General features: G+C 27.8%; 1 protein-coding gene across 1 annotated transcript; it reads left to right on the forward strand.

The window, feature by feature from the left end:
- The first annotated feature begins 7,006 nt into the window (after positions 1 to 7,006).
- On the forward strand, positions 7,007 to 11,917 carry LOC107421228 (protein ECERIFERUM 2). The gene is made up of 2 exons (XM_016030422.4): positions 7,007 to 7,513; positions 10,896 to 11,917. The coding sequence occupies exons 1-2, from the start codon at positions 7,079 to 7,081 to the stop codon at positions 11,793 to 11,795; spliced, it is 1,335 nt and encodes a 444-aa protein (XP_015885908.3). The 5' UTR covers positions 7,007 to 7,078; the 3' UTR covers positions 11,796 to 11,917.
- The last annotated feature ends 269 nt before the right edge of the window (positions 11,918 to 12,186 follow it).

The raw sequence follows: 12,186 nt of genomic DNA on the forward strand, positions 1-12,186 counted from the left end.
TTTGACATGAAAACCATGGGTATCAACGACTACCTCCAATCTAAAAATCCACTAAGTCATAATCCAATCATATAGTCACATAGATACACCTAACCTAAGTGACAAGAATAATACTGACATTCATGGCCACTGAGATAATGGGTGACTAGCGTCCTTACTCTGGATGCAGTGGCCTTAAGCCCAGACCACCACAGCTGCTACTCCTTACAATGATTCCACACTTTGGCTCCATCTTTTAGGCCTTTCTCGCAAGGGCTCTACTCTACCATTGGTGTCACAATGGTCTTCCTAGCAAGGATGGTCCTCCATGCAAGGGAAACTCCTTTGCGATCTTGTTCAACTATCTTCCTTTTCTGTTGCCCAAGTTTTCCTAAGTGAAAATGGAGATTTAATAGATTTGAGGACGCTATTTGAACAGCATTTGAACAGCATAGGAGGTTGTTCGAATAACATTTAGAAAAACAAAATTATAAAATTACACTCTCCATAAGTTGTTCGAACAAGCTATGGATGTTGTTAAAACAACTTAAATCCAACAAACCAGCAACTGACATGTGGTAAGATCATTGTTCAAATGATATCGAAGTGTTATTCCAACAACATCTCTAGCATTGTTCTAACGAGATTCAAAAATAGTATTTTGGAAAAATTATGAAAGTTAGACCAAATCAAAATATTCTAAATGTAAAGCCAAGTCAAAAAAAAAAAAAAAAAAAAAAAAAAACAATGAAAAACAAATTTTGATTTATATGAAAAATAAATCATTTACTATACGTAACTAAGATTTGATCTTCGTACTTTAAAACTAATTGAGATAAACACTCCACAATTCAATACTTTGACACATGAAAATTTACAATATACAAAAAGTGGTTCAATAGGAGCTTATTTGCAAATTTTAACCCTCTGTAAATCTTGCTTAGTCTCTTCCTTAGATAGAATCCTTGAAAAAATATATGCACATAAAATGAAGACATATGGAGAGAGAGAGTCTCCTTAGAGAAGGCCTCTAGAAAGGATGACTGCCCTAGCTTTGCTTCCATTAATGAACATTTCATAACTCATTGAACTTAAAACAGCTAAAAATTAGGTGTCTAAAATCCAAAGGAAATCCCTAGGCCTCTAAAGTTCTCATCATGAAACTTCACTCCAATCTGTTGGAAGCTTTCTATACGTGTATTTTCACCAACATTAAGCCATTCCTCTCTTTATGTCTCTTTATCATGTGGACAAGCTTTTAGGCTACACCAGTGTTCTCAGGCATCCACCTTCTTCCACAAATACACCCTAGCATTACGATAAAAGGAAAAATGAAAGGTAAATATGATAATTAAAGTTATCAAAATGTTTACCAAATTTGTTTATCAAAAATTTTGATGAATGATATAATAATATTTAATTAATTAATTAATTTATTTATTTATTTAAGAATTCACCTATTAATATTTAAATTATATTAATATTTTACATAAAATATGTTACATATACTTATATGTTGTTAACGAACATTTCGGTGCATTTATTTCCAACTAATGCAAGCTGATAAGCTGGGATGCTAATTAATGCATGTCTAATAATAACAAGAGCGACATAGCTTTTGTACCATTTAAGGCCTACCTAATCTTTCTTTCAACCACCATTTAAGTCGTTGTTTAAACTCTTTATAATTTATTCCGTCGTTTAACTAACATTGGCTTGAATATGACAGCTATCAAAATAATTAAATCTAATTTAGATCTTTTAATTTTAACTTAGGTTATTTACATCATTTCAATTTTTCATAATTATATTTAGATTTCATGTATATGAAAAATTAATACTAACTTTTTTTTTTAAAGGTTTTCCATATTATCAAAAGAAACCTAACTTTTAAAAATAATCTTCTTTCTTTCTTTATTATTATTATTATTATTATTTTGGTTTTTGTTTTGAAATAATCAATTATTAAATGATCTTGTGAAATTAAAATTATGGCTTTTCACTGTTAAATTTAATAATTAAAAATGACCAATAGCTTGTTTTAATAGGTATAGAAAATTAATGACACGCTTGGTTTACAAAATAATTATTTTTATTAAAATAGAAATAGTTATTTATGGGAATACAAATAGGGTAAGAAATAATTATTCCTATTTTTATGCTTAATATGAATATTGAATTGGATTTAGAATTTAGCCTTTACAAATGCTTTTTAAAACAAATTAAAATTTGGTTAAAATTAATAAAAAGTCAACTTTTATATTTATTTATGTATTTTTACTATGTAATAAATTATTTAAATTTAATTTTTTTTACAATTATAGTAAGGACATAATTTTTTTTTTAATCTAAATTACAACATTAGAATAGCAATTTTTAGCTTTTTTTTTTTTTAAATTAATAGATTTTCCTTAAAATAAAGATCTATATATTATTTTGGAATTAGATTCTTTAATTTGAAAATGTATTAAATATAAAAATAATATTGTGGAATTCCTATTATACTTGTGCATTCATTCCACGTATCAAACATGTCTTAAAAAAAAAAGTTAGTGATGATTTTCTAAAAAATATAAAATCTAAATATAATTAAGGTAACACAAAAAATGGTGCGAACAAAAACTTACTCTAACTTACTGCAATTTAGAATTTCTAATTTAAAATTTTTTTACTGTAAATAATCTCTAATTTGATCAATTTCATGTTGGTACCAACCACGTGGATTGCATAGAACATCAACAAAGTCATATCCACCAGTATTAGCAAAAGATGGGGAAAAAAAAAATCAATTAATTGGATTTATTAAATTGCAAAATTGTAAATAAAAAATCTAATTTACAACGTTTAAAAAATAAAATGTTGAAAATGGAAATGTTCCAACTAGAAATACTCAATTGCAATCCTCAAATATTATATGTATACATTTATGTACATATACCATATATATATATATATATATATATCTGATTATACTCGGAAAGAAACGACAAATGACTTATGGATCGAAAATTAGTGCGTTATGAAGTCAACATCGATCTTTAAACAAATTTATAATAAAAAATTTTCTTTACACTTCCTTCCACGTTCTTGTTTTGTTTTATATGAAAATTTTTAACTCAGACGTATGCAGTTTTATTATTAATTTATATTTTTATTTTTATTTAAAATTATTATTAAAATTTTTTATTAATTAAATTTATTTAAATAATTTTTTTATAAATTTATTTATTTTTAAATAATATGTTATAAATATTAATCTAATTTATATTCTATTAAAAATTAAAATTACAGATATAATAAATATTTATAAATTATAAAAGTTTAAAAATATAAAATAATAATATATATTTAGCTTTGATATATTTAGCTTTTTTTTATTTTTTATTTTATGATAATTGTTTTAGTTTGGATTATTTTTTCTATCATGTACCAATGATAAGGTTGGTTTATATTTGATTTTAATATGTCAAAATTCATCTTTTATTTGAAAGTTGAAAATTGAATATTTTTTAATTATCCAGAAGCATCCATCGAAGAAAATCGACTTATATTTGATTTTGGTATGTCAAAATTCATCTTTTATTTGGAAATTTAAAACTGACAATTTTTTAATTGTTTAGAAGCGTCCATCCGAACATTATCAAGATGTTCAGATTTTACCTATCAAGCATTATACATATATACAGATATTAAATACCTTATGCTATAAAACATGCCAAATTTTTTTTTAAATTATTGATGGTTTATATCTAATTGAATGTAAAAAATATACAGGACGAAAAAGATATAAATAATGAAAGTGTTGGATTATATTAATATTTATGTTGACAATATTTTTGTTACTTTTGTTGTTGTTATAATTGTTCATGGTAGCAGGATATCCAATGCCGTCGGTTGCTGATAAATGGTTTAAATATCATCAAATATGTGCCCAAGGATGGGAAAAACCATATGCTCTCCAAATAAAAGCTTTTAAGGACTTAATTTCAGATCATGTAGCCATTCATGAGACAATAGATTTAGACACTCTATAGTTTTGAACAAATTAGTTTGCGATTATGACACTAAACCTACTTTTATTTTTGGTGATTGATATAAAACAGGTCCATTATAGTTTTGCAATTTTATCTCTAAATAAAATTAGGACATTTAATATCTCTAAATTTCGTTCGACTATTTACAATTGAATAATTTAAATATGTTCAAAAGTATACAAACAAATTTTTTAATGGTGTACAAAAGTTTACATTGAACATCGAAAAATGTACGCATATGAAATTGCATATTTAGAAGTATACAGCTAAACAAAATGATAATGTTCAGAAATTTACAACTGAACATCTGAAATGCATATAGAAGTTTATGATCGAACGCTCCAAAATAATAAGTTATAATTTTGAAGATGTTCAAAGGTATACAAACGAATATTTTAATGCGACCGAATATCTAAAAATATATCCATGTGGAATTGCATATTCAGAAGTATACAGCTAAACAAAATGAAAACGTTTTAGAAGTTCACCACCGAACATCTGTAAATTTATAGCTGAACATTCCAAAATAATAAGTTATAATTTTAAAGATGTTCAAAAATGAAAATCAACCCTAATTCAAACGAGAAAGAAGAAAAAAAAAAGTATTTTAATGAAATTAATTTTAAAAGGACTGTATATAATTATTTTAGAATTGTGAAAAGAACTTTTATTTATAAAATATATGTAATTTTGGGATAATATGTGTTGGGGTGAGAATGTTATGACCAAGAGCAAGCTAGCTTGAAGTGTTAGCAACAAGCAAGCTTTTGGTGATGCTCTTGGAAATGGTTGTGTGTGAGTTGTGTTTTTAGGTTTTGGTTATGGTGTTTTCTGGTTTTTAGGGTTCCTAGAGTGTTCTAAGGTGTTGAAGAAGAGATAAGAAGAAGGGGACCACGTTGCTTTTGAAAAATAAGGCTTGGATGTATAGCCATTTCATTCATTTTACAATATAAGCTTGAAATTACAACTAGTTCACACATGCCAAGCATGTGAGCTTACAAAATGAGTAAAGTATTTGAAATTTAAAAAGTAAAATGGTCAACACCTAACTTTTCATACACAAAAGAGTCAAAAACCAGCTGCAACATGTCTATTCCAAATATAGTAAAAAGTGGCACATGGTTTGAACTAAGTTCCTATTGTTTAACTAGTTTGGGTAAACAACTAAACTAGCTTCACCTATTTAGTTACCCTTTGTATCTGCTCATGAGACTTGGTTTGAAGCATCCTTGGTCATCAATAAATATTGTTCCAAGAGCTAGGAAAGTTCTGGAACCGCATCATGGGCCAAACAGCTCCAAAGCTGACCCATACTCTGCATACTGGGCCCATCAGATACAGCAATCTGTTTGGAATAGAAAATAGACTTTCCCATGTCATTTGGACCTGAAATTTGAACCATAGTCTTCTATATATGTCTGTAGACATCCCTCAAAATTTCAGCCCAAAAATCCATTTGCAACCTGAGATATAAGATAAATAGTGGAACTATGTTGCTGGAAATTATGAATCCAGCACCATAGGCACTTCAAGCATAACATTCCTACTCTTTTGTGCATAATTTTGCCTATACTTTTGCATACATAACTTAGGCACAAAACATTATCAAAATATACCTTGCATAAATTAAAACATACAAAAAAAAAATATAAACTCATAAAAGGAAATGATTTGATACCAAGGTATGCATGCTAACCGGTGACATGCAACATCAAGTGGCAAAATTGCCACACTTCAACAATATGAATTAGGAATATTTTATAAATATATAATATTATATTAAGTAATTTTATATTTTTTATACATTTAAGTAGTAGTATATAAAAAATAGAACTGTAAAGAATCAATTTAAAATTGTAAAATCAACAATTCTTTTTCTATTTTTTTTCTTTTTTCTTCAACCACCTCAAGATTGGTAATCGCATGTCTTTTTAGCATCAAATAGCAGTAGGTGGAGTTGCATGAGTTGACGATCACAAGCTGGAGAATAAACACAATTTGAGTGGTTCTTTGTCAAATAAAACCTACTAATTGATGTGGGCCCTTTTTTTGCTTCTTGTAAATAAATCCTTTAAAGAGTAGAGACACAAAAATCAAAAAAATAAAAAAGAAAAAAACAAAATCCCAAATCTTTTTTTTTTTTCTTCTTGTAAATATATCCTTTAAATAAGTAGAGAAAAAAAAAATCCCAATTCAAAAAGACCACAGAAAAGATTAAAAAAAAAAAATCCCCCATTAAACAGTATTTTAATTTTTCAAAATTCAAAGGAATTCTAATGCAAATCTCAATTGCTCATACACAAATATGTTTTTGGCCAAATCTCTATCGCTAAATTTCGCCCTATATTTTCAAACCCATAACAGTTTTTTCTTCTTCGTTGCCTTTGTTTTTTTGGGCCATGTGTTGTAGAACCCTAGACGTTTTCTTTTTTATTTTTATTATTTTTTTTCCTGATGAACAACCGCGAAGAGGAAATGAGCAATGAGCAAGAAATCAACCGGCAGTCGAAGATCAACATACCTAGGTTCCAACCAAAAACCAAATTTAGATTACAGACAAATCACGAGGATGAAATTTTCCGATCTCGACTGAAATTCAGGCAAAATCATTTTATTTCAATTTTTTTGAACTTATCATGCTAAAAATTTAAATTATCATATACTAATGGACCCACATCTATATGGATATCACTACCTAACAATTTTATGACCAATTGCACTTATAGCAGGCTCACACATGTTAGATGGAGATTTTTTTTTGTTTTTTTGAATTCTTTTATGAACTTTTATATAGCATAATTGACACAATCTCATTTTATTCTAAAACAAAACTATTATTATTATTATTTGATTTACTTTTTCACTTAGATATATTTTATTTCTTTAATAACAATTTTAAATTTAAGTCATAACATTAATGATGGACAAAAATGAAGGCTAAATTTGGAACAGAAAATTTGGACCAGTCATCTATTTAACCCAAAACCTAAATAAAAAGGGCATTTCTAAAGGCATCTCCAAAATTTGCTTTATATATTTATTTATATTTCCAAAAGAACAACAAAATGGTTTCAGAAAACCAGCTTCAAAGCCCAGTTATTGGCAAGAAATTATCGTCCGTAGTGCCTGCCAAAAACAGAGGAGAAAACGAGGTTCATGAACTGACAGAAATGGACTTGGCGATGAAGTTGCATTACATTAGAGGGTTATATTTCTTTGAGAGAAATGCAGTTCAGGGTGTTTCGGTGAAAGATTTGAAGGACGCCCTGTTCCCATTGCTAGACAATTACTTCACCACTGCGGGCAGAATTCGGAGATCCGAAACCGGCAGGCCGATGACCAAGTGTAACGATGCCGGTGTGAGAACTGTGGAAGCTTATTGTGAGAAGACCATTGATGAATGGTTGGCTACAAAGGGAGGCAGTTGTTTTTCTGATGGTCTTTGCTATAATCAAGTCCTTGGTCCTGATCTTTATTTCTCTCCTCTTGTTTTCTTGCAGGTATGTACCATGGTCAACCGTTATTTCTTCCAAAATTAATTATCATATAATTAGAATATCTGAACTTTATAAAAAAATAATATAATGTAAATAAATTGAGAAAAGATATTGTGATACGATGAATACTGTATATAATTATATATATAGAATTAAAAACTATTTCCAATTTAGTGTGGGAGATACAATGTTGTGAAAAAACAAAACTGAAATTTACATTGATTAATTAATCCATCTAATTTTTGATTAATCCATCTAATTTTATATATTAATTTTTTTAAAAATATTAATTTCTTAATATTAAAAATTGAAAAGTGACTTTTTAAAGAGAAGTTTTTAAATTTTTATGGGATAATGTGGATATCATTTTTAATTTCTACAACATGAGCATATCTCTAAGATAGAATAATTTCTTGGAAAATTTTTATATATGTACACGTAGATAGACGATATATATATCTTTTTCTTTGATAAATCTATATATTGACTAATTTTTCATTAAAAAAAAATGCTTAATAAGTATTCATACAAAATTTCAACTTATTTTATCATCACACTTATAGTTCGATATGCCTAGCTATGTTGAGCTCGACCTAATCATTTTTTTTTTTAACTACTATGTATCTTTTTCTTTTCATAAATATAAATTGTAATTTTTTATAATTTTTTTCCCTTTTTGCACGGTTTTATAATTAATTAATGTTTAGTATAAGGATTGCATAAAAATCCAACTTATTTTAATATCACATGTCTTGGGTTGGATATATACGTAGGAAATCCTTAAACACTTTACGGATGAAGATTTTTGCCAAAATAAAAAAGAGAGAAGTTACTCCAAAAGGTTAGACTCTTATTCGTTGGCCTTCAATTGACAACAAAATTTCACATGTATAGACGGCTTTATAGATATTTTCGCCAAACTTATACATGACAAACCTAAGGATAAAAAATAATAAATAATTAATAAATAACAAATCAAAACGTACTAACTAACAATCATTATTGACTATTTGAAATATGTATAGTTTTGTCAACTTATTTTGTGAGAGAAACCCCTTTGGTTTTTATCTTTACGGATATTTCTCGTAAGGATCGATTGACCTTTTCCATGACAAGTATAAGAACAACCTTCGGGCATTCTCTCACCATGGGCATGTCCCTTTGAGTCTACCTACCCTATCCTTATGGATCTTTAACCCATTTTTTTATTGATCAAAAAATAAAAAATAAATATAAGAAGTAATGTTATTATATTTGCCTTATATTTTGAGGTGTCATGGAATAAAATAATATTTTTTAATAATTGAAAAGTAATAAGCCTGAAAAATATATATTTTATTCAATACAGAATTTAAAGTCCCTTTGAGGTAACCACTGTTTGGTGATTTATGAACCTAAGTATAAATCTCCAACTCTCTCTAGATCAATAAATAAGTAAATAAATAATTATAAATATTCAAAATGCATAGTGTTAATAATATTATTATTTAATTGTTGGCCCCTAAATGGTTTCTATAATTTTCACAAAAACGGGGATATTCAGTGTATTTTGCCGCACATGTACATATTTAGAGAGCTTTAAAATGATAAGAATCTTAAGAAAAGTACTATTGGTTATTTAATCTTAGGAGTGTATTTAATTTAGAATTTGAATGATTTTAAAAGTTTTTCAAAGTTTAAAAGTATTAAATTGAGATTTTAAAAAAATTTATACAAGTTTAATAATATTCAATTCAGATTTTAATGGATTTGTATCAAATCCATTAAAATCTGGATATATTCAATTAAGATTTTGTAAAATTCTTTTAAAATCTATAGATATTCAAAAAAATCATTGATTTTAAAAGATTCTAAAAAATAATGGATTTTAATAAATTTGAAAGGATTTTAAAAGTAAAATTATGAAGAAAATTGTTAATATGAAATCCAACATTTACCTCAAAAAATTTCATTGGATTTTTATAAATTCTTTATAGAGTTTATAAAACTCGATAACAATTCATCAAATCTTTTAAAGTCTATAACTCATTTTAAATGTATCAAACTCTAAATTATATACATCTTAATAAAACATGAATCTCTTTTCGTTTCCTTTATATTTTTTAAATTTTGCTTTAATTTTCTTGTTCATCTCTCATTCAACATGAAAACTTTCCAAGTTAAGTTCATGGGTTGATATTGGTATATTTATATTCATATATATCTATATATATAAATATATATATTATATTGATAAGAAACAGAGAAGAATATTAAAGCAAAAATATTACAATGCATGCCATTAGAAAACAAACGAAAAACAATGTTTCTTAGATTAAATAACATGAGGTCCTTACCATCTATAAAAATTTGGTATTTATGATAGGTAGGATCCTTTCTTTGATATGGTAAGAGCTCCCTAAGAACCTCAAGCAAAGGATTTCTTTTATCTTAATCTACATCATTTGTTAAATAAAGTTGACTCAATTAGTATATTTTTTTATCTCCACACCTAGAAGGTTACAAATTCAAAACAAACCTTAACAAATATAATATATACATAGAAATATAACAACTTATAAATTTGTATGAGATATATTAATCATTTGATTTTTTTCCCCTTTTTCTCGGCCATCAATCATGAAATTTTTTTCTTTCGTAGGTTGCTTATAATTTTTTTATCATATCAAAATTGACTATATGTTTTAATATGGCAAACATCTCATGAACTTATGAAGAATAATTTGTTAAGTCAGCTAGTATATATGAAAAATAAAATCAATAAACTAAAAAAAAAAGTTTCAATTAATCACTAATAATAATTGCTAGTCAGTTTCTCAAAGTTTTTATAGGTACTCTTTCCTTACTTAGGTTTTATTTGAAAAAAATAATTATATGTGTTACTTGGATGAGCTAATTATATATATATATATATATATATATGCGCATTAGTTCTTTGCTATCTTGTTTCGTTTCTAATCAAAATTACTATAGAAGATTTTTCCATATTTTAAAAAGCAATAATATTACCAAAAAAAGTCCGGCATACATTTAGGCGGACTAAATTATTATTAAGTATATGGATGAAAGTCCATTCCAACATTAATTGTGTGACGGAACCACTCACTCCACCCCACATTATGATTTTCTTTTAATAAAACTATATATCTATAAATATAAAATTGAATATAAATCTAAATGTGGCCACCAAAAAATTGTCAATTTATTTTCAATATATCTATTCATTGCTAATTCTATATCAATTTCAAAATTTACCCTATTAGTTTAAATTTTCTTATAAATAGTTTGGTAATAAAAACAGAAAGAACCTGCATGTATTTATGACAAAGTTTATTTAAAGCATTATATTTCCATATTCACGAGCTGAAAAGTTGAATTGAAGCAGTTCACATGGTTCAAGTGCGGAGGATTGGCCGTGGGGCTCAGCTGGGCACACATTCTTGGAGATCCATTTTCTGCTTCCATCTTCATCAACACATGGGGCGAGATCATGGCTGATCGCTTTCCACAAATGAGCATCCGCTATGTGTCAAAATCTCAGAAATCCAAACTATTAAATTCATTAATTGTCAAAAAACCTTTTTCTATGAAACAGATCGACCCAGTCGGGGACCACTGGTTAATTGCCAACTACTGCAAAATGGAAACTCGTTCTTTCCAAATCACAGGAAAAGATCTCGACCGTCTCATTTCAACCATTTGTTATGGTAACCAAACAACTCGGGCCTCACATTTTGATATTCTCACTGCCATAATATGGAAATCCCTATACAGGATAAGGGAAAACTTGGGACCAACAAGAGTCACCATTTGTACAAGTAATAAGGATGCCCATAAGAGGGAAAAGGAAATTCCAAACAATGGAATGATGTTTAGCACTGTTGAAGCAGATTTCTTGAAAGGAGTAGAAGTTGATGTGTTGGAGTTGGCCATTATGATTTCTGAGAAAAGGGTGGATGAAAATGAGAGGATTGAAGAAATGGCGGGGAGGGAAAATGGAAAATTGGACTTCATTGTATATGGGGCAAATTTAACATTTGTGAATTTGGAAGAGGCAGACATTTATGAGGTGGAAATGAAGGGGAAAAAGCCAGTTTTTGCAAGTTATAGCATAGAAGGGATTGGGGATGAGGGAGTTGTTTTGGTGCTTCAGGGGCCAAAATATGGTGAAGAGGAAGGTTGCTGTGGAAGAACAATTACTATGGTTCTGCCCCAACATGAACTTTCACTTATTGAAAATGAGCTCGGAACATATTGGAGTAGTATTGGGCAAGACGCTATGTAGGAGTCCAAGTTCGTTTTTTAACTATAATAAATGCTACTTGCCATCTGGTTTCTAAACTTTTCTTTGTTGGCAAATTTATTTTAATACTCAATAATCAACGCATGGTTCATCTTTCTTTTAAATTGTTATTCTACTATCAAGGTATCATGATGGTTTTCTACTTGAACTTAGTTATTGGGTTGTTAAGTATAAAATTTATCTAGTTTTATACCACTGCTATAACTTATTATTCACCTAATTTGTGTTAAATGATTGAAAATATACATAATTTATGTATTTTCTTATTTCTAGACCAAAAGAAGCAAATTTGAAGAAAATAAGTTTAAAGAGGATGTTTCAGAGCTACAATGAAGATGAAAGCAAAAGTTCTTATTCAGATTTGCAAGGAAGT

The sequence above is a fragment of the Ziziphus jujuba genome, chromosome 5 (genome assembly GCF_031755915.1).
Source record: "Ziziphus jujuba cultivar Dongzao chromosome 5, ASM3175591v1".
NCBI lineage: Eukaryota > Viridiplantae > Streptophyta > Magnoliopsida > Rosales > Rhamnaceae > Ziziphus > Ziziphus jujuba.